This window comes from Cetorhinus maximus, chromosome 4 (genome assembly GCF_964194155.1).
Source record: "Cetorhinus maximus chromosome 4, sCetMax3.hap1.1, whole genome shotgun sequence".
NCBI lineage: Eukaryota > Metazoa > Chordata > Chondrichthyes > Lamniformes > Cetorhinidae > Cetorhinus > Cetorhinus maximus.
Genome location: NC_135882.1, coordinates 45,415,291 through 45,439,637, shown reverse-complemented (window position 1 = coordinate 45,439,637; position 24,347 = coordinate 45,415,291). Strand labels below are relative to the sequence as shown.

The window sequence follows — 24,347 nt, the reverse complement described above, 5'->3', positions numbered from 1 at the left end:
CTGACCAGTCATTAGACTTGAAACGTTCTTCTCCTGTGCGAACAGTGTTATTTAACTGAAGGCTGTAGTTGAAATGAAGTAGCTGAACAATTTGTGTCTTAATATCTTGATTACAAGCATTTACTAGTTTTACTAAAGGGAACAATTTGATTTTCTGTGCAAGTAGATTATTGACATGACTTTGAAAAGGAACTTTAAATTGTCTTTATAACATTCAAATTATACTGCAAAAGTATTTAAAAATTGCGTTTACAATGTGCTTTAAGTCTTGTACTTCAGTGGAAAATGCGAACTAACCCATTCTGCCTGCCTCTGGACTACACTTGGGTAAGGAGCATAAGATTTTCTGTTTAAGGCAGATGATTCAGAGGCTCCAAAAGTAAATCTATTTTTGCAAAATAAACGTTTGGTGCAGAATATATAAATTTTATGTAGAATATACAACTCCGAAAGAGGCCATTCAGTCCAACAAGTCCATGCCAGCATTTATGCTCCACTTGACCCTCCTTCCATCCTTCATTATCTAACTATTGCAGCATAACCCTCCATTCTCTTTTCCCTCATGCTTATCTAGGCTCCCCTAAAAGCATCAGTACAATTCACTTCAACCACTTCCTGTGGTAGCAAGGGCCGACTAACATGATTAAATTTTTTGAGGAGGTAACAAGGAGGCTCAGTGAGGGTAGTCTGTGTGGATTTATGCATGGCTTTTGATAAGATTCCACATGACAGACTGGTCATGAAAGTAAAAGCCCATGGGATCCAAAACAAAGTTGCAAGTTGGATCCAAAATTGGCTCAGAGGCAGGAAGCAAAGGGTAATAGCCAGTGTGTGTTTTTGTGTCTGAAGGTTCTTTTCAGTGGGTTCTCCAGGGCTCAGTACTAGATTCTTTGTGCTTTGTGGTATATATTAATGATCTGGGCTTGAATTTATGAGCTATGATTAAGAAACTTGCAGATTATACAAAACTGGCTGTGTGGTTGACGATGAAGAAGAAAGCTGTAGATTACAGAAAGGCATTAATGGACCAGTCACGTGGGCGAGATAGTGATAACTGGAGTTCAATCCAAAGAATTGTGAGGTAATTCATTTGGGGAAGGGTAACAAGACAAGGGAATGCACAATAAATTGTATGCTGAGAGGTGTAGAGAAACAGAGGGACCTTGCAGCGCATGTTCACAGATCCCTGAAGGTGGCTGACAGGTAGATAAGGTGGTCAAGAAGGCATATGGGGTACTTGCCTTTAGTAGCCGAGACGTAGAATATTAGGAGTAGGGAGATTATGCTGAAGCTGTATAAAACACTAGTTAGGCCACAGCTGGATTACTGCATGTAGTTCTGGTCATTGGACTCACTATAGAAAAGATGTGATTGCACTAGAGAGGATACAGAGATTTACAAGGATGTTGCTGGACTGGAGAAATGTAGCCAAGAAGGAAGATTTGGTAGGCTAGTTTCTTTTTTCTTTGAAATGGAGGAGGCTGAGGGAGACCTAATTGAATTGTATAAAATTGAGGGGTCTAGATAGTGAATAGAAAGGCCCTATTCTTCTTGGTTGAGGGGTCCATAACCAAGGGGCATAGATTTAGGGTAAGAGGTAGGAGGTTTAGAGGGGACTTGGGAGGAATGATTTTTTTCACCCAGAGGGTGGTAGCATCACTGTAACTCACTGCCTGAAAAAGGTGGGAGAGGCTGAAACCATCAACGTTTTTAAAAAGTGGAGAGAAAGACACATCTTTCTCTTCACAGATGCTGTTTTTGTTTTCAGATTTCCAGCATCTGCAGTATTTTGCCCTTAACATTTAAAAAGTGCTTGGATATGCATTTGTAGTGCCATAGCCTACAAGGCTATGGACTAAGAATTGTAAAGTGGGATTAGGCTAGATGGCTACTTGACGACCAGTGTAGACACAATGCAGTGAATTACCGCCACCTGTACTGTACTGTAAAACATGCAATAGAATATGTAATCTACTTACAAATTTTAGACTTTGGAAAAAGGGATCCAAATAGATGTTTTTAGTTATGTATATGCAGGGGTGGAATGTTAGAGAATTAGTAAATCTGGATGTTAAATTAATTCTTCTTTGTGCTATTCACAAAAAACATCTAGATAAAAGTGGATTCGGGTATTTTGACATGGGAATCTACATTGTATCATGATATATGTAGGGATCAAGAAATTTTGTTGCAAGGAAACTCAAGAAATTAATTGTCTGCAGGGTGCTCAAAGCAGAATGCATATACCTTAGAATCTTTGAGGAAAGAAATAGCTGTGACTGGAATGAAGAAAATAGTAAAAATTGAAAATACAAACCTGGAAGACAGGTGCAGCTAGTCCTGGAGTGCAGGTCTTGAGTACTACAGCCAGGATGTTGTCAGGGGCCGTAGCCTTGCTTTTCCTGTGCTATCAACCGTTGTTGATGTCATGTGGAATGAATCGAATTGGCTAAAGACTGGCATCTTTGATTCTGGAGACCTCAGGAGGAAACCAAGATGGATCATCCACTCAGCACTTCTGGCCAAGGATGGTTGCAAATGCTTCAGTCTTGTCTTTTGCACTGAGCTACTGGGTTTGCCCATCACAGAAGATAGGGGTGATTTTGTTATACCTCCTCTGGTTAGCTGTTCAATTGTCTACCATTTATGACTGGATATGGCAGGACTGTAGAGCTTTGCTATGTTAGCTCTATCAAGTGCTGCTTCTGCTTTCTGACATGCACAAAGCCCTGTATTGTAGCTTCACCAGGTTGGCACTTCATTTTTGGTTATTACTGACGCTGCTCCTGGCATGCTCTCCTACGCTCCTCAATGACTCAGGTTTGGCCCCTGGCTTGATGGTGTTGCAAATGGGAGTCTTCCTATTTCCGATTAGCACCCCAACCAGTCTTTTAGAGTCATAGAGGTCTACAGCACAGAAAAAGGCCCTTCGGCCCATCAAGGCTGCACCAGTCAAACAAGTACCTAACTATTCTAATCCCATTTTCCAGCACTAGGCCCATAGCCTTGTATGCCATGGCATCGCAAGTACACATCCAAATACTACTTAAATGTTATGAGGGTTTCTGCCTCTACTACCTTTTCAGGCAGTGAGTTCTAGATTCCCACCACTGTCTGGGTGAAAAAATTCTTCCTCACATCCCCTCTAAACTTCCTGCCCCTTACCTTAAATCTATGCCCCCTGGTTATTGATCCCTCCACCAAGGGGAAAAGTTCCTTCCTGTCTACCCTATCTATGCCCCTCATAATTTTATACACCTCAATCATGTCTCCACTCAATCTCCTCTGCTCCAGGGAAAATAATCCCAGTCTATCCAATCTCTCCTCCAAAAACTCTCCAGCCCAGGCAACATCCTAGTAAATATCCTCTGCACTCTTCTCTAGTGCAATCACATCCTTCCTATAATGTGGATTCCAGAACTGCACACAATACTCTAGCTGTGGCCCAACCAGCGTTTTATACAACTCTAGCCTAACCTCCCTGCTGTTATATTCTATGCCTCGGCTAATAAAGGCAAGTATCCCATATACCTTCTTAACCATTTTATCTACCTGTCCCGCTACCTTAATGCGGTGGACATGTACACCAAGGTCCCTCTGATCCTTGGTATTTCCCAGGGTCCTACCATTCATCGTGTATTTCCGTGCCTTGTTTGTCCTGCCCAAGTGCATCACCTCACACTTATCCGGATTAAATTCCACTTGCCACTGATCAGCCCATCTATATCCTCCTGTAACCTAAGGCTATCCTCCTCACTATTTACCACCCAAACAATTTTCGTGTCATCTGCGAACTTACTGATCAACCGTCCTACATTTAAGTCTAAATCGCTTATATATACCACAAACAACAAGGGACCCAACACTGATCCCTGCGGAACCCCACTGGATACAGGCATCCAGTCACAAAAACACCCCTCGACCATCACTCTCTGCTTCCTGCTACTCAGCCAATTCTCGATCCAATTTGCCAAATTGCCTTGGATCCCATGGGCTCTTACCTTTGTTATCAGCCTCCCATGCGGGACCTTATAAAAAGCCTTGCTGAAGTCCAAGTAGACTATGTCAAATGCATTGCCTTCATCTACACACCTGGTCACCTCTTTGAAAAATTCAATCAAATTGGTCAGACGTGACCTCCCCTTAACAAAACCATGCTGACAGTCCTTGATTAATCCCTGTCTCTCTAAGTGTAGATTAATTCTGTCCCTAAGATAGAAGAAATTTGTGCTGAAGTCTCTCAAGCAAGCCTTGAACCCTCAACCCTCTGACTCTGAGGCCAGAGTGCTACACACTGAGCCACAGCTGACACCTTAATTTTAATTCCACCAACTGCTGGGGTGGGATTTGAACCTATGTTCCCAAGGTATTAGCCTAGGTCACTGGATTACTAGAACAGCGACAAAACACCACTACACCACTGTCTCCACCCCCCCCCCACCCCCCCAATGCTTCCCTGCAGTATTTTGGGTTTTTTTCTTATATATTGTTCTGCGGCCTCTCATCTTTCCACGCAACTTGGTATTCTCAACTGATGTTTAATCATAGGCTCCAGCGAGGATTGAACTCACGACCCCTGGTTTACAAGCTCTAACCACTGAGCTACGGAGCCACCTGAAATGTCCTTCTTTCTCAGAAACCTGTTCAGTTTTTATTGTTTGGCAGATAATCCCATTCATGTATGTTTCTGGAATCTGTTTCAGTGGGCAATGACTTCTTGTGAAAAGGAATTTCCCAGCATCTAACCACTCTTGTGCAGTTAATAATCATTACTCCCTAGTTCTTCCATCATGATCTATCTCAAATACTTAGTCAATTGGACAGAATCCATTCCCGTTGATTAATATAAAACTGTCAACTGTATCTCCGCTTAATCTGCATTTCTCTAAAGGAAATAGCTCCAACTCCTGGGACCTACCTTGGTGGACAAGCATCATAAGACTGGATATAATTTTGGCCACCCTTGTAATTCAAAGACCTTGGTATTCACTCACCGTGTGATTTCCAAAATTAGAGGCACTTTTATAAATGTTGTTTATTTTATTCTTCTTTTAAATTTATTAATTTGCGGGATTTGGGCTTCGTTGGCTGGGCCAGCATTTATTGCCCATCCCTAGTTGCCCTTGAGAAGGTGGTGGTGAGCTGCCTTCTTGCACCGCTGCAGTCCGTGGTGTAGGTACACCCACAGTGCTGTTAGCAAGGGAGTTCCAGGATTTTGACCCAGCGACAGTGAAGGAACAGCGATATATTTCCAAGTCAGGATGGTGAGTGACTTGGAGGGTAACTTCCAGGTGCTGATGTTCCCATTTATCTGCTGCCCTTGTCCTTCTAGGTGGTAGTGGTCGTGGGTTTGGAAGGTGCTGTCTAAGGAGCCTTGGTGAATTCCTGCAGTGCATCTTGTAAATGGTACACACTGCTGCTACTGTGCGTCAGTGGTGGAGGAAGTGAATGTTTGTGGATGTGGTGCCAATGAAGCGGACTGGTCTGTTCTGGACGGTGTCCAGCTTCTTCAGTGTTGTAGGAGCTGGACTGATCCAGGCAAGTGGGGAATATTCCATCACATTCCTGACTTGTGCCTTCTAGATGGTGGACAGGCTTTGGGGAGTCAGGAGGTGAGTTACTCGTCACAGGATTCCTAGCCTCTTACCTGCTCTTGTAGCCACAGTATTGATATGGCTAATCCAGTTCAGTTTCTGGCCAAAGGTAACCCAATTGAACATCAAGGGGCGATGGTTCAATTCTCTCTTGTTGGAGATGGTCTTTGCCTGACACTTGTGTGGCGCTAATGTTACTTGCCACTTGTCAGCCCAAGCCTGGATTTTGTCCAGGTTGCTGCATTTGGACATGGACTGCTTCAGTATCTGAGGAGTCGCAAATGGTGCTGAACATTGTGCAGTCATCAGCGATCATCCCTACTTATGACCTTTCATGATGGAAAGAAGGTCATTGATGAAGTAGCTGAAGATGGTTGGGCATAGGACACTACCCTGAGGAACTCCTGCAGTGATGCCCTGGAGCTGAGATGACTGACCACCAACAACGTCAACCATCTTCCTTTGTGCTAGGGTATGACTCCAACCAGTGGAGCGTTTTCCCCTGATTCCCATTGACTCCAGTTCTGCTAGGGCTCCTTGACACCACACTCGGTCAAATGCTGCCTTAATGTCAAGGGCAGTCATTCTCACCTCACCCTGGGAGTTCAGCTCTTTTGTCCACGTTTGAACCAAGGCTGTAATGAGGTCAGGAGCTGAGTGGCCCTGGCGGAACCCAAACTGGGCATCAGTGAGCAGGTTATTGGCAAGCAAGTGCCACTTGATAGCACTGTTGAAGACCCCTTCCATTATTTTACTGAAGATTGAGAGTAGACTGATGGGGCGGTAATTGGTCGGGTTGAATTTGTCCTTTTTTTGTACAGGACATACCCGGCTACGTGGAAAATTGCCCAGGTAGGTGCCAATGTTGTAGCTGTGTTAGAACAGCTTGGCTAGGGGCATGGCAAGTTCTGGAGCACACGTCTTCAATACTTTGCTGGAATGTTGTCAGGGCTCACAGCCTTTGCAGTATTCAGTACCTTCCGCCATTTCTTGATATCACGTGGAGTGAATAGAATTGGCTGAATACTGGCATGTGTGATGCTGGGGGCCTCCGGAGGAGGCCGAGGTGGATCATTCACTCGGCACTTCTGGCTGAGGATTGTTGCAGCTTCAGCCTTATCTTTTGCATTGCTGTGTTGGGCTCTTCCATCATTGAGGATGGGGATATTTGTGGAGCCACCTCCTCCAGTGAGTTGTTTAATTGTCCACCACCATTCACTTCTGGATGTGGTAGGACTGCAGAGCTTAGATCTGATTCATTGGTTGCGGGATCGCTTGGCTCTGTCTCTCACTTGCTGCTTATGCTGTTTGGCACGCAAGTAGTCCTGTTTTATAGCTTCACCAGGTTGATACCTCATTTTTAGATATGCCTGCTGCTGCTTCTGGCATGCCCTCCTGCACTCTTCATTGAACCAGGGTTGATCCCCTGCCTTGATGGTAATGGTAGAGCAGGGGATATGCTGGTCCAAGAGGTTACGGATTGTGTTCAAGTACAATTCTGCTGCTGCTGATGGCCATCCAGGCCTACAGCTCCTCACGGATGCCCAGTCTTGGGTTGCTAGATCTGCTTGAAATCTATGCCATTTAGCACAGTGGTGGTGACACACAACACACTGGATCACATCCTCAATGTGAAGGCAGGACTTTGTCTCCACAATGACTAACTGTGCAGTAGTCACTCCTACCAATACTGTCATGGACAGATGCATCTGCGGCAGGCAGGTTGGTGAGGATGAGGCCAAGTATGCTTTTCCCACTTGTTGATCCCCTCACCACCTGCCACAGACCCAGTCTAGCAGCTATGTCATTTAGGACTTGGCCAGCTTGGTGCTAGTGGTGCTACCCAGCCACACTTGGTGATGGACATTGAAGTCCCCCACCTAGAGTACATTCTGCACCCTTGCCACTCTTAGTGTTTCCTCCAAGTGATGTTCAACATGGAGGAGCATTGATGCATCAGCTGAAGGTGGGTGGTATGTGGTAATCAGCAGGAGGTTTCCTTGCCCATGTTTGACCTGATGCAATGAGACTTCATGGGGTCTGGAGCTGATGTTGAGGACTCCCAACAACCTCCAGACTGTATACCACTGTGCAGCCACCTCTGCTCGGTCTGTCCTGCCGGTGGGACAGGACATACCCAGGGATGGTGGTGTCTGATTCCATGAGGATGACTGTCAGGATGGTGCTTGACTAGTCTGTGAGACAGCTTTCCCAATTTTGGCACTAGCCTCCAGATGTAAGTAAGGAGGACTTCGCAGGGTAGACAGGGCTGAGATTGCTGTTGTTGCTTCCGGTCGATGCTGGGTGGTCCATTCGGTTTCATTCCTTTTTTGTGTCTTTGTAATGGTTAGTTACAACTGAGTGCTCAGAGGGCATTTAAGAGTCAACCACACATTGCTGTGGGTCTGGAGTCAGATGTAGGTCAGACCAGGTAAGGACGACAGATTTCTTTCCCTAAAGGGCATTAGTGAACCAGATGGGTTTTTACAACAATTGACAGTGCTCATGGCCATCATTGGACTTTTAATTCCAGATTTTTATTTAATTGAAATTCCACCATCTGTCGTGCTGGGATTCGAACCCGGGTCCCCAGAGCATTACCCTGGGTCTCTGGATTACTAGTCCAGCAACAATACCACTACGCCATCGCCTCCTTTCTCTTCCCAAGAACATATCGTTAACTCTGCCACTAGGCAGGCAACACAGCCTTTGGGACTAGCTCTTGGCTGCAGAGAACAGTATCTAACCCCATAACTGTGCTGTCCTCTACTAGTACATTACTTTTTGCACACACACACACACACCCCCCCCCCCCCCCCCCCACACACTTAAATAGTCTCTTGTACCTTGGTCCTATGGTTAGGCTGCTCATCTTCCCTGTAGCCCCTGCTCTTGTCCATGCAGGCTGCAAGAACCTTGAACCTGTTGGACAAATACAAGGGCTGAGGCTCCTCCACTGCTACCTCCTGAATCTCTGTACCTGCCTCACTTGTAATCACATCATCCTGTCTGTGACCACAGACCAAATCTGAAGCACTTAACCTAAGGGGCATGACTGCGTCTGGAATAAAGCATCCAGGTAGCTTTCTCCCTCTGAGGCATCGCAGTATATATGAAGCTCAGACTCCAGCTCGTCAATTCTGAGCCAATGTTCCTCAAGCTGCAGACACTTACTGCAGATGTGGCTGCTGTGGATCACACTCTGTCAACCAGCTCCCACATCTTTCAGCTTCAACACATTACCTGCCCTGCCATCTCTACTATCTTTTGGGTTCTTGATTTTGAAATATCACTCGATGATTATTTGTAGCTATATTAAGTGGTTTAACTAGATGAGCTATAGATTTAATACAGCACTTATCACCCCAGTCCTAGATTAAACTATTGCCCCAGTTCAGAGAAAGAAAAATATAAAACTCACCAAGAAATCACCTACCTGATTAACTAATTATTGCCTCAAGACTTCAATTCTGAGGTCGTATTGTCTGTCTCTCCTTCTCTGGGATCGTTGCTCATCTTGTAAACGACTAGATCATCTCTTCCCTCATTACACTGAATTCCCTCGCTCAAATAACTTGGTGAAGTAAACTGTCGAAACTGTTCTAACTCGAGCTAGCCTCCATGCTATTTACACCACCATGTTAAATTGTGTTAGATCAGGAGTATCACCACAGTTATTCAAGACATATTTGGAATCATTGAATATAGTCATTAGTCAGGCATTCATGGTTTCTCTATTAGGGACTGTGAAGATGGTTGTTTTGGGAATATGGTGGTATTCTGTAAAGAAGGATGTGTGGTTGTGTGTGTGTAAGTGCATGATTAATTAAACTGGGGGAAGGTTAATAGAGACAGCTTCTCTTTGAGAGTTGAGATAGAAGGGTAAAGGTGCTAGATGCATGCATTTGTAATAAGAGGCTATGGTGAAGTTGGATTTACGAGTAAATAGATTGGGTTTTTTAAAATTGCATTAGGACTTGGCTTTTCAACTGTTAAATTTCATAGGGGAGTTTGAAGGACTTTTACAACTTGCAAAGGTTTCATAAGTAAACAAGGGAAGGCTATTGAATTTTATTTTACCCAAAAGTGGAGGCAATAGGAAAACATGGAACTTTTGTTATACTTTGGAGAAGTTGAGTTCAAAGAGGTGCTGAGGACAATGGAATCTGAAATGAAAGGCAAAAAGGATATTTTAAGGAAAGATGCTGAGCTGAGTTGTGGTTGTGTTGGGGAGATGCCCTGATACCAACTCTGCGCTGAAAGAAAGTGTAAAATTTGAAACCGCCATCCAGTCAAACCAGAAAAGTCCTTGTTTCAGAAAGCGGTTTGTTTTCTGAACTTTCTTGCATTTCCGTGAAGTTGTGTGGCACGCTTTTACTAAACGTTTTGCTTTGGGGTAATATTACTGGATTTTTACTGGATAGTTAAAAATCCAAAGGGAGCTGTTGCCAAGTAGTTCACCTGTGTGTTCTGACCAAGTGGGGTTTTTTTGGGGGAATGTTCTGCAAGATTGTTTCAATTGGGTAACTTTAATCTGATGTTTGCTTAGGTTTTTTTTTCTCATTAGTAAATCTTTTAATGTTTTAAAATCTTAAAGGTGTTACTGGAGTTCTATGCTTCAGTTATCAGTAGCTTTTCCTCATTTTCAAAGTGCCAAACAAAAGGTTATGATCAATAAGACAGGTTTCCCTTTGGGAGCTGGCTTGTTCAGCAAATATCAGCTGTGGTCGTAACTGGGACCACAATCCATAAAGTAGCCTCAAATCAATTATACCACTATGTCCCGAGCTCAATTCTCAAGATGGGATTAAATAGCTGATCTCAGCCAAAGTAGCAGCTGGGGGAAATAAAATTGGCCTTGACTCAACTAAGATGGTGGCAGAATAAGCAAACAAGGTTACCACAAGTTGCAAGACAATCATTGCTCTCAAAAAAAAAAATCCCACAATCAACGGATCAGACCTAGGCTCTGTAGTCCCGCCATCATGAATAGTGGTAAACAATTAACTTGTGGACATCAGAACATCCAATCTAGCTCAGGCGTCATACCTTCCAGTAATATAGCCTGCCAAAAATTTGCAGTTGGCCTCGTGTACAAAGAATTCACTTGGCAGGTATACCAGAGTGGTAATGATAAACTTGGAACAGGCCTCACCAAAAAGGAAAGTAGTTTCAGGGAAGAAGGCGGAGAAAATTTGCAAAAAGTACATGCAATATTTTATGCAGGCTCTCCTTATTCCTTACAAATCCTCCTAAAAGTCACATGAGACATCCTGAGGGCAATGAAGAAAATTCTGATTAGGTAAATTAGGATAAATCAGACTTGAATACAATTTTGTTTTAAGTCAGCGGTGGCCGTTACTCCTTCATTAAAGAGAGAGGAATTGATTTATTTTGGATTACAATATTCCAACAAGAAGTGCTATGCAGTTTTGTCTCAGGAGATTAATCATAACCTAACCAAGGATTGCAGAGATGTATGGGGGTTCTTCATCACATGAAATACAACTTGAATTTATACAAGAATGCCCTCAACAGAGCAAAACATGCCATTCACAGGAGTGTTATCATACACCAAGCTACATACAAACAAATTAGGGCAGATGACCAAAAGCTTGGTCAAATAGGTGGACACTACAATCATGCCAAACAGCAGAAGCAGCATGAGACAGAGCTAAAAGATCCCACAATCAACGGATCAGACCTAGGCTCTGTAGTCCCGCCGTCATGAATAGTAATGAACAATTAAACAATTAACTGGAGAAGGAGACACCACAAATATCCCCAACCTCAGTGATAGGGGAGCCCAGCACATAAAGCCAGGTTGAAGCATTTGCGACAATCTTCAGCCAGAACAGCTGAGTAGATGTCCCACAACCACCTCCTAAGGTTCCCAGCATCAAAGATGTCAGTCTTCAGCCATTTCGATTCACTCCAATGAAGGAACTAGATACAGCAAAGGCCAGGGGCCCTGACAGCATCTGGTTAGAGTATTATAGGCATGTGATCCAGAACTAGCGGCACCCTGAGACAAGCTTCTCTAGTACAGCTACAACACTGGCAATTTCCCAACAAGATGGAAAATTGTCCAGGTATGTGCTGTCCATAAAAAGAACACATCCAATCCAGCCAATGATCATTTCTAGGTAACCTCATTACTGCATTAAGACTTTAAATAATTTATTCACTGACTCATTGGTTCGTGTCCTCCTTTGTACCTTTTCTCAGATATCCCTGCCTTGTGCCTGTTTATCTCCAAGTACAAGAGCACTACCACATGTGTTGTCACTTTCATGTCAAAACAATATAGTGAAGTAATTTGTAGGTGGGGCGGGGGGGGGGGGGAAAGGAAAATAATTAGAATATGTCGAATATAGGGAAACAGGAATGATGTTTTTATAATTCCCTGGGGATCTTGCAGTTATAATGTGATTATTTTGGTCAAAGAAATTTTGTAGTTTTGCCTTGATAATTTTGCTGAGTGATTATTTCACTTAAGAAATGTGAAGAATTCTTGTGGCACTGACTGGGTGTCAAGAATTGGAAGGAACAAAAGGCAAACAAAATGGTCTCTTTCTTATTCCACATTGTGCTTTTATTACTAAATCTAACTTCAGTTAGGGAGGGAATGTCTATTGAAAGTCTTTCATCTAGTTCTGCATTCTTTGCACTTTGACAATGAGGCCTACATCATTTTTAAAGCATCATGTCCATTGAGCAAAGAAGAACAGCAAAATAATCTGCATGCTGGAAATATGAAATAAAAACCAAAAATGTAGAAATACTAAACAGGTCAAGCAACATCTCGGGCCCTCCTTACTAACATCTGGGGGCTTGTGCCAAAATTGCAAGGGTTGTCCCATCAACAGCCTGACATAGACATGCTCATCAAATCATAGTTTAGAGGCAATGTCCCAGACACCATCACCATCCCTAGGTGTGTCCTGTCCCATTGGCAGGATAGACATACCAGAGATGGCAGCACAGTGGTATACAGTGGGGAGGGAGTTGCTGTGGGAATCCTTAACATGGAGCCCAGACTCCATGAAGCCTTATGGCATCAAGTCAAACATGGGTAAGGAAACCTCCTGCTGATTCCCGCCTACTGCCCGCTGTCCCCCTCAGCTGATGAATGAGTACTATTCCATGTTGAACACCAATTGGAAGAAACATCGAGAGTGCCAACAGCACAGAACATACTCTGGTTGGGGGACTTCAATGACCATCACCTAGGAGTGGCTTGGTAATACCTCTACCGGCTGAGCTGGTCAAGTCCTGAAGGACATAGCTGCTAGATTGGGTCTGGGGCAAATCATGAGAGAACCAACAAGGGAGAAAAAAATTCTTGACTTTGTCCTCACCAGCCTATCTGCTGCAGATGCATCTGTCCATGACCGTATTGCTAGCATTGACCACCACACGGTCCTTGTGGAGTCAAAGTCCTGTCTTCATATTGAGGATACACTCCATCGTGTTGTGTGGCGCTACCACTGGCTAAATGGGATAGATCTTAAATAGATCTAGCAACTCCAAATGGGCAACCATGAGGCGCTGTGCACCATCAGCAGCAGCAGCAGGATTGTATTCAGCCACAGTCTATAATCTTATGACTAGGCATCATCATGAAACACATACCACAAAGACAACCAAATTCTCAATTTCTTAGAACCTCTGTATTGCTTCATTATAGCTGGAAATAACATTACAAACACGTGCACATTGTGTAATTCCCAAAAACAGCCACTAAATCAGAAAAAGCAATGTAGGATGATATTAGAAATGCTAGCAAGGAATTTCTGCTGCATAGGTTGCCTTCTGGTGCTTGGGACTTCAGTTGAAAATTTCACTTGGGCTTAGCTGCTGGAACTTGGAGCTGTTGTGAACAAATTTTTTGTGCTTGAATAAGAAAGATGTTGTAGCTTGGTTATTTCACCCTGATGTTGTGGAGCTACCATATCCAGAGTGCACTACTATAAGCTACATCACCTCAACTGAGTAAATAAAAACTGGAGAGTTCAGCTCTTATGCATTCATCTTTCTAACGTACAAAATTTCTCCATAAAAGTTGTAGTCTTTGTTGTACATAACATTTAGAAGTAACCGACATGGAAGAAGCAGGTAAAGGTCAAAAATGTAAGAACAGAGCTTAAATCTCTCAAAATAGCTAATAATATGTGGGATTTTTTTCCATCTTAAAATATTTCGGATGCCTTGATGCTGACCTTGGTCATTGCAGCCAGAGCCATCTAGCCTGTTGCTCAGTGATACACAGATCGTAGCAGTAATTGGAAACATAGCCATAGGAAATACCTCCTTAAGCAGTTCTACACCAACAAGTTTCAAGAACTTTGCATATCCTGACACAACAAGGCATTCCACTATCATTGTACTGTACTTGAAAATATTTAAGGATGAAATTTTGAGGTAGGAGAAAGCAAAGATCCAAGTATTTGCATTTTAAGGAAATACTTCAAGCCTACTGTGAGAGAATAAGCAAAAATGAAAAAATTGAGCTTCAGAGAGGGAAGAGCAGTTGTTTGCATCTTAAACATATTTTGCAAGGTGCTTGAACATCAGAAATCAGGTGTTGGAGCACCCATGAGATCTACTTATTTTGACGTTGATGCAACACTGGCAAGGATGCTTTAATTGCTGTTATCAACTATTTTACAGGCATGGAATATCCTGGCATTGGATGGCAGCAACTGGCAGAGGATTGACTTGTTTAATTTCCAGACAGACATAGAGGTAAGGAGCAAAATATTTATCATTGCATTATTCATGCTACAATAAGCTTCATTCAAAGTTATAGGATTGGTAATACAAATGATGAAATGCATAACTTGTTACTTAAATAAATTTTAGTAAACTCACCTGAGCACTGGCTTCACGTTTTAGGGCTCTTCTGACCCAAATTTATCATGGCCTACGTGTTTGTGGCCTTTCTTCATTCTAGCAACCATACACTAATCCAGAACTCTGTTTTGGACCTAAATCTATAGACTCCTTTTGAGTCCAATTTCCACATTCAAATGAATTTTTTGCATTTCCATCAGATGGCAGCGGAGCGGGAGGAAAAAAAGCACTGTCCCTGCTGAAGCCATCTTGGATAGACAGTTGACCCATCCGAATTACACATTAAGGGCTTTGCTCTGAGCCACATTGTTTGGTTTTTGTTTCCTCTTGTAATTGTCAGTAATTTTATTAATTAACATGCATACATGAAATGTTCTCGCAGTTTGTTCAATGAATTTACAATCTACATCTTTATATTTTTAGGATTTCCTTTTACTGGGAGCTCTGTAGCCTTATAAAGTATTCCTTAATTTTGGAGTCATTCTATTTTCTAGTTAACAGTAACTTCAGTCAGTTTGTTTTTTCATGTTTTCGGTTACCAACCTGCACATGCTTACTGCTTTGCTGGATGTCCTTTGATTAAATTATCTTCTATTCATACTGGCACCAAATTTTAAAATCTTCACTGATTATCAGTGATCAACAGCCACAATTCTTGCTTTTGTTGTCTCACAGTGCTGCATGACTTAAAGAAGTGTGAAGTCTACCTTTAACTCGTCCTGAGGGCCTGTTGTGACCTTATGGTTGGTTTGATCTTTCCAGTAACAGTGTCCCTCACATAACAATCCTGCATTCCACTTTTTCAGAAAGGAAACTGCAGGCCCAAGTTAAAATGATCTGCAGGCAAATATCTCTTTCAGAAGTAACAGAAGTAATGCCAAGAACCATGTCATATATTAGCTTGCACATTGTAGAGAAGGGTTTGGGCTATTTCAGTCAATGCTCAAATTTATTAAGTATTCATCTTGAGCCCATTCAGCCTTGGCAGTACAGCCACAGACTTAACTTGCGGGGGTTTAGTTGTATGGCTCATGTAAGCATAGATTTCGCTGAAACAATTAACCTGCTGTGATATAATCATGAACAATTCTGTGCTGATGGAGTCTCATCTTGAAGGGGTATATTTAAAAAAATTGTCAGCCATAAAAGATTTACAGCAGTGTGGATATAAAGGCGGTTGATGGACAGGAAGCAGAGCATTATGGTTAATGGTTGTTATTTAGCTTGGAGAAGCAGATTTGTGTACTGTGTCTGTTTTTGTTCTTGATGTGTATATGTGCCTGTAGTTGATTTGGACTTGTGCATGGGGACCATGATATGAAACTTGGTGCTCTCAGGCATAGATTTGGTAAACTGTAAAGAGGATTTATTTTTTTAAAAAGAGAATAATCAAGTTAGAATAGGCAGACAGGTGGCACATGCAATTTAACTTCCAAAAGTGTGAGCTAATATACCTTGGGAGCTCAATAGAAGGATGCTGAAGGGGGTGGATCAATAGAAGCTCAAAGTCTCAAATACATAATTCCCTGAAATTGAGCATGCAGGTAGATGAAGCTATAAAGAAAAATGGTATTTTGGGTTTTATAAATAGGAACAGAATAGAAGAGTAAAGAAGTGCAGTGTGTGGTTTTGGGCAGTCCATTATATTAAGGATAATAAAGCCTTCAAGCTCGAACATGCAAGTACACACATTGGTTTAAAATAGATTAAAAAGGGAGGTTTGGAGAAATTAAACAAAAGATTGTTGGACCATGCAGTACTTTACAATTGAGCATTTGAGGCATCTTTCAAGGGAAAAGTTGATATATATTTGGAGCAGAGCAAATTGCAGTGCTTTAAGGAGAGCAGGGATTAGTTTTGGACTGTCTAACAAAGTTGTTACTGATATAATAGGCTAAATAGTCTCCACAGGACTTATAAATTGCTGTGGAAGCGTAAAGGGAGTTGAAAGTAGGTATATTGCTTTAGACTTAATGGAGTTGGGATGGGGAATCTTGGAGCAGCATTCAAGGGGAGAAAGATGAGTTGCAGTAATAAAATAAGGGGATTGACAGCATTAAAGGAACTGGGAAGCTTAGAGGCCTTCCAGTGTGGACTAGGCATAGGGAGCCAAGAGTCAATGTGAACAGGGAGAGGATGGATGAGTTAATGTGGGGAAAAAAAACAAGTGCAGGAAATACTCAGCCATCTGGCATCATCTGTGGAGAAAGAAACAGATAACAGTTTGAGTTGAATATGGCACTTGAATGAACAAGAATCATATTCGATTCAAAGTTAGCTCTGTTTCTCTCTCCACAAATGCTGCCAGACCTGCTGAGCATTTCCAGCATGTTTTGTTTCTATTTCAGGTTTCCAGCATTGGCAGTATTTTGCTTTTATTAGAGTTAACGTGAGCCAGCTTGCATAGAGGAGTTGAAATAAGTGCCACATTAAAAAATAACATAAGATGTAGGAGCAGGAGACGGCAATACAGCTCCTTGAGCCTGCTTTGTCATTCAATAAGGTCATAGTTGATCTTCTGCATCAGTCTAGTTTCCTGGACACTCCCCATATTCCTTGATTGACGTAGAGCGGGAAGGAGATGCTGCTTTTTATATCATCTTTTCAGTCTCCAGAATTTGAGTGTTCAAGGTTTTAAATAGGTGAGCAAGTAGATGAATGGTGAGTTTTTAAGATTTTACCCCTCTAAATGCAGGCAGTAGTTTAAATCGGAACGAGCGAGATAAGTATTGCATAACTAGTTAAACTGCAGACAACAGTTGAGTTATATTTCTAAACTTGAAACTGAATTAGTTAATTTAAACATCATAAAGATGGCAGGGCGGGTGTTGTGTTGCAGCTGTAGCACGAGGAAGCTGGTGGGCACTAGTGTGATCCAGTGCAACCACATCTGCAGCTCGAGGAGCTTTGGCTCCAGGTTCATGAGCTGGAATGTGAGCTTTGGACACTGTGAAGCATCAGGGAAGGGGTAAGTTACCTGGAAGCTTTGTTCCGGGTGGCAGTCACAGCCCTTAGGCTAGGCACTTCAGACTTGGTCCATAGTCAGGGACAGGAGTGGGTGACTACGAGTGAGGATCCAGAAGGTAGTAATGGAGGAGCATCAGCCCTTGCAATTGTCTAACAGGTTTGAGGTTCTTGTAACTTGTGTGGATGAGAGCAGGGACTACAGGAAGGATGAGCAAACTGACCGTGGTACCGTGGTGCAGGGAGCTGTTCAAGTCGGGGGAGTAAAAATGAATGTAGCTGTAGTAGGGGACAGTATAGTTAGGGGGCGCTCCACAGCCAAGAGAGTGAATTATGAAGGCTGCCTTGTCTGCCCAGTGGTAGGGTTAAGGACATCTCCTCAGGACTGGAGAAGAAGTTGGGAGTGGCAGGGGGTGGGGGAGAGAAAGGATCCAGTTTTCGTGGTCCACATGGGTACCAATGACATAGGTTGGACAAACAGAGGTTCTGCTAAGGGAGTATGAACAGCTAGGGACTAAATTTAAAAAGCAAAAGCACAAAGGATTACTACCTGAACCACAAACAAATTGTCATAGGGTAAATAAGATTAGAGAGTTGAAACAAAGTTTGGTGCAGGTGAAATGGGTTTCGATTCATAGAGCACTGGCACCATTTCTGGGGAAAAGGGGAGCTGTACTGTTGGTTGGGATGGCTTTCACCTGAACCGCATTGGGGCCAGTGTCCTGGTGAAATGTATAACCAGGGCTGTAGAGAGGGCTTTAAACTAAATTGTGGGGGTGAGAATTTATGTGAGGGGAGCTTTGGAAAGTTAAAGAGAAAGGACAAGGCAAATAGGACAGGGTAGTGATCCGGGTAATGACCAGAGTGTGACAGGAAGGGGCAAACAAATGCAAGAGTACACCAGTGCATACGGTCAGAGTAGGGAAAAATGATTAAAAAGCCAGAATTAAAGGCTTTTTTCACGCAGCAATTTAATAAGATGGATAAATTGATAGCATTAGTAGAAATAAATGATAGCTATTACGAAGATGTGGTTACAAAGTGACCATGGCTGGGACCTGAATGTTCAAGGCTATTTGACATTTTGGAAGAGCAGAAAGGAAGGAGAAAAGGTGGGCGTGTTAGCTCTGTTAATAAAGAATGAGACCAATACAGTTGTGAGAAATGTTCTTGGCTCAGAGGATCAAAATACAGAATCAGTTTGGGTGCAGATGAGAAATAGCTAAGGAAAGAAGTCACTGATGGGGAGTGGTTTATGGGCCCTTAGACAGTAACTAAACTGTAGGAATGAGTATAAATCAAGAAATGATGGGGGCATACAAGGGAGGTACTGCAATAATCATGGGAGATTTTAATCTTCATGTATATTGGGAAAATTAAATGGCAAAAATAGCTTGGAGGATAAGCTCAGTTTGTGTTTGGGACAGTACGTTCTGGAACCAGCCAGGGAACAGGCTATTTTAGATGTGGTAATGTGTAATGAGACAGGATTAATCAATGACCTCATAGTAAAGGATCCTCTAGCTAAGAGTGATCATAACATGATAGGATTTCATACTCCATTTGAGGGTGAGAAATTTGGGCTTGAAAATTCTGTCTTAAACTAAGGCAATTACAAGGGTATAAAGACAGAGCTGGCTAAATAGGTTAAAAAGTAAAACAGTAGAGAAGCAGTGGTAGACATTTAAGGAAATATATCATAACTCAGTAAAGATCTATTCCACTGAGAAGGAAAGATGTTTGAGGAGGGTGCACCATCCATGGCTAACTAAGGAAGTTAAGGATGGTAGCAGATTGAAAGAAAAGATATCCAATGCTGTGAAGATTAGTGGTAGCCGAGAAGATTAGGAACCGTTCAGCAACCAACAAAGGATGACTAAAAGAATAATAGGAGAAATTGGATAATGAGAGAAAACTAGCAAGAAATATAAAAACAGACTAAAACCTTCTATAAGTATATTAAAAGGAAGAGTAACTAAAGTAAACTTTGGTTCCTTAGAGGATGAGACTGGGGAGTTAATAATGGGAAACGAGGAAATGGCAGAGACTTTTCACAAGTATCTTGAATCTGTCTTCACAGTAGAAGACAGCATCCCCAGGATAGCAGAAAATCAAGAGGCTAAAGGGATGGGGGAAATTAAAACGATCACGATCACTAAGAAAAAATATTAGAAAAACCCATAGGACTAAAGGCTGACCAGTTCCCTGGACCTAATGACCTGAATCCTTGGGTTTTAAAATAAGTGGTCACAGAGATAGTGGATGCATTGTTTGTAATCTTCCAGAATTCCTTAGATTCTGGAAAGGCCACAACGGATTGGGCAATCACACATGAAATACCACTATTCAAGAAGAGGCAGATGGAAAGCAGGAAACTATAGGCCAGATCATCTAACACTTGTCATTGTGGAAATGCTAGAATCCATTATTAAAGAGGACATTTAGAAACTTAATGCCAGGACATTTAGAAAATCATAACATTGTCAAACAGTCAACATGGTTTTGTGAAAGAAAGACAGTGCTTGACAGTGTTTGAGAGTTCTTTGAGCATGGAGCAAGCAGGGTATATAAAGGGGAAACAGTAAATGTAGTGTATTTGAATTTCCAAAAGGCATTTGATAAGGTGCTACATAAAAGGTTACTAAACAAGATAAGGGCTCATGGTTTTCAGGGTGAGTTAGCATTGGCTAACAAACAGGAAGCAGAGAATTGGGATATATGAGTTATTTTCAGGTTGGCAAAATGTAACTAGTAGAGTGCTGCAGAATCAGTGCTGGGGCCTCAACTTTTTACTATTATTTATTAATGACTTGGATAGAGGGGCAGACATATTGTAGGCAAATTTGCTGATGATACAAAGATAGGCAGGAAATAGTCTTGTCTGGTAGTACAGAACTCGAGTATTGCTGAGAAAAGACGTCAAAGCTTTTAGTCTTGCATTCATCAGGACACCATAAGAGTACCAATATAAGGGGAAAATGAGCAAGGTACAGATCGTACCCAACCAGCCTGTGCTTGCAAAACTCAAAACAGTGCCCAACATTAGATGTGATTCTGCGATTGGATGAGGTTTGCTAAATGATCCTCTGTGCGCTAAGAATTATGCTGACGACCAATTTAAGATTGTTAGTCGGGCTCGCAGTGCGATGCATTTGCATGTACTGGAAGCTACACATATTAATACACAGGGCCCTGTTCTTTGCAGGTAGATAGAACATTTACACACGCTGCCTGTTTCAACTAAACAAAATAAGTGACAGCCATTCGCTGACCCATTTCTCAGGGCAATGCCTTGACCAATCAGAGTCAAGCTGCCTAGTTTAAATTTCAAATGATGCTTGGCAGTTAATTGTCAGTCACCATCACTAGTACATTCTCCATGGCAACGCCTCTATCAATCAGAGTTCACTTGTCAACCAATCACCAATATACTCTGAAGAAGGGTCATACGGACTCAAAACGTTAACTCTGTTTCTCTCTCCACAGATGCTGCTAGACCTGCTGAGATTTTCAGCGTTTTCTGTTTTAACCCCTGTGTCTACCCTGTCAAGCCCCTTCATAACCTTTGTGTTTCAATGAGATCACCTTTTTCTAAATTCCAGAGAATAGAGGCCCACTTTACTGAGCCTCTCATCATAGGATAACTCTCTCATCCCAGGGACCAATCTAGTGAACCCTTACTGTACCATCTTCAATGCAGGTATCTTCTTTCTTAAATATGGAGACCAAAATTGCACACAGTGCTCCCAAGTGTGGCCTCACCAGAGCCCTTTACAATTGTAGCAAGGCTTCCTTATTCTTTCAATCAAGGCCAACATGCCTTTTGCCGCCTTAATTGCTTGCTGTACCTGCATGCTAACTTTGTGTTCCTTGTACGAGTGCACCCAAGTCCCTTTAAACATCAACATTTACAAATTTCATATCTTTGGAAAAAAGTATTCTGCTTTTTTCATTCTTGCTACCAAAGTGAATAACCTCACTTACCCACTTTTATACTCAACCTGCCACCTTGCTGCCCAGTCATTTAACCTGTCTATATATCTTTGCAGCATCTTTGTCCTCCTCACAGCTTATGTTTCCACCTAGCTTTGTATCATCAGCAAACTTAGGTACGTTACTTTGTCTCTCTGTCTAAGTCATTAATATAGATTTTAAATAGCTGTGGGCCCAGCACTGATCCTTGTAACACTCCACTTACATCACAATGCGAAAATGCCCTGTTTATCCCTACTCTTTGCTCCCTGCCTGTTAACTAGTCCTCTATCTATGCCCTTATCTTGCATTTTAACCTTATCAAATGCCTTTTGGAAATTCAAGTATACTACACATTCTGGTTCCCCATTACCCACCCCTCTAGCTATATCCACAAAAAATCTAAAAAGATGTCAAATACAATTTCCTTTTATTAAAATGATATCAACTTTGATCATAATGTATTTTGAAAATCATAGTGAGACTTTTGTACCAATAAATTCCAGCATTTTCCTGTTGACTGATGTCAAGCTAACTGATCTGTAGTTTCCTGTTTTTTTTCCCTTACTTTCTTGAATAATGAAGTTAGATTACCTAAATTCCAATCTGCTTGGACTGTTCTAGAATCTAGAAAATTCGGAAAATCGTTACGACATCCACTATTTTTTTGCAGGTATCTTTTAGCACCTAGGATGTCGGCCATCAGGTCCTGTGGATTTGTCAGATTTCAGTCCCTTAAGTTTCTCCAATACTTTTTCTCTGCAGGTATTAATTACCTTAAGATCCTTGCTCTTAACAGCCCATAGATTACCCTCTATTTCTGGTATGCAACTTATGTCTTCTACTATGAAGACGGGCAAATATTTGTTCAATGACTGCCTTTTATTTCTTCATTCCCATGATAATTTCTGTTGCCACTGCAACTAAGGGGCCATAGTTTACTTTAGCTGCTCCCCCTTTTAAATATTTGTAAAAGCTCTTACAATCTGTTTTTATATTCCTGGCTAGTTTGCTGTCATTCAATTTTTTCCCCTTTTTATCAACATTTGCTTGCCATTTGCTAGTTTCTAAAACACTCCCAATCCTAAGGTTTACCACTATTCTTTGTAATATTACTGGCCTCTTCTTTTAATCTAATACTATCCTTAACTTTCCCAGTAAGCCAGGGATGGGTGTTTCTTGCTGAGTTTTTATCTTTCAATGGGATGTATTTTTGTTGAACACGTTGCATTGTTTTCCCACTGTTTATTTACTGTCAGACCTTTATCTATTTATCCAATCAAGCTTAGCTCTCTCCACATACAATTAAAGCCAAGTACATAAGTAAGATTCTTGTTTGGGACTGAAATATGTCCTTTCAAAGTTAATAAGGAATTAGATTGTATTACGTTGAGTTGGGATGCTGAGAGAAAGAATGCCAGGTTCACTTGATTGGGGAGTGAACATTGGTTTGAACAGCTGTGGACAGAGCCCTAGGCTAAAGAAAAGAGATTTGGGTTCATATAGAAAGAACTTGTAATTATTATAGTCCCTTTTGTGACGAGAGGATAGTCAATTAAATATATTTAAAGCATAGCGCCTTTTGTAATGTCAGAGAACATGGCAGCCGATTTATGCACAGGAATGTTGCAAAGCAATTAGGTAACTGACCAGGTAATTTTTTTTGTGATGCTCGTTGAGGGACAAACGTTGCTGAGCCTATTGGCCATGGAATCTTCACACCCACTTGCGAGAGGAAACAGGGCCTCAGTTTAATATGGCATCTGAAAGCTGGTACAATTACTTGTTACTGCATTGAAGTGGAGTCATGCTCAAATCTCTGGTGTGGAGATGGAGCCTTCTGGTTCAGAGGTGAGATTGCTACCATTCAATCAAGGTCAATTCAGATTACTGTGGTGAGGTGGGGCAGCTTGTTCAAGAGAGGGCTGGGAGATCTCATTATGAGCTGGGAAACTTAGTTGAGGAGGGGGTGAAGATGGTGTTGGGGGATCTAATTAAGAACCCTGGGTTCAGGTTGATTGTGGCTCTGAGCTCATTGGGGGCAGTGTTTGCGGGAGAGTGACTGTTAAGATATTTTTTGGGCAAGGTTTTTCCGTTTTGGGGTTGCATGTGACACTGTAGACTTATTGCCTCTCCCTAAGGATAGTATTGAAAACGCTGCCTTCAGTGCTGCATGTGGCAGTAATGTGTCTGTGATGGTAAGAAGTGATGATCCAGTTGTGCCATTGAACCCAATTGCCCTTTTTTGTGAAGACTAAAAATCCATCAGTTTTCAAGTATAAAACTGCATGAAGTTAACCAGATTCGCATTATTATTCCAGAAATTCCAACTTTCCTAGGGGAGCAAGTTCTTGAATAGCCTTTTTCTCCCCTTTTGTTTAGGAATATGCCACCAATATTTGGCTTTTAACGTGTCTTTCACCTGTAACTTTCGTGTACTCATGCTTTTCTTCCTCTGCAATATCAATGTAGGAATATTGAATATATCTATAGTTTAAATATCTACTTATTTTCAGGTGGCTTAGATATTAGTGAAGGCCTTTCTTGACATTTTGGATACAGTTCTTGCTAGTTTTCTGGATTGACGTATGTGACGTTATTGATTCTTGAAGTATTTGCCAAAGCCTCCCTTTCAAACCACCATCTAATCCATCTCCTTAACCATTGATACTGTACAATGAGCATGACAGTGATTGTATGTGATGCTAACACACTGTCACTGATACTGGTCGTAATGTTTGCCTCTGTCATTTGTGGACATTGGCTATGGAAAGTGTGACCTTTCAAATCTTGGAGCTGATTTGCTGTGTTTCAGGAGAGCAGAAGTTGCAAAACAAAAGGATAGCAATGCATTATAGACTTATGACTTCAGAGCAAGTGGAGTCAGGGACCGAAGCAGAATGGATTGCCAGTTGGCTACAAACCAGAAAACAATAGGGATTAAATGTTGAGCTTTTTCAG

General features: G+C 41.9%; 1 protein-coding gene across 1 annotated transcript in view; it reads left to right on the top strand.

The window, feature by feature from the left end:
* Positions 1–24,347, top strand: part of fbxl2 (F-box and leucine-rich repeat protein 2) — a 225,953-nt gene that overhangs the window by 49,338 nt on the left and 152,268 nt on the right. The window contains exon 4 of the mRNA XM_078540126.1: positions 14,268–14,342. Coding sequence (XP_078396252.1) covers positions 14,268–14,342 — 75 coding nt within the window. The remainder of the gene's footprint in view (positions 1–14,267; positions 14,343–24,347) is intronic.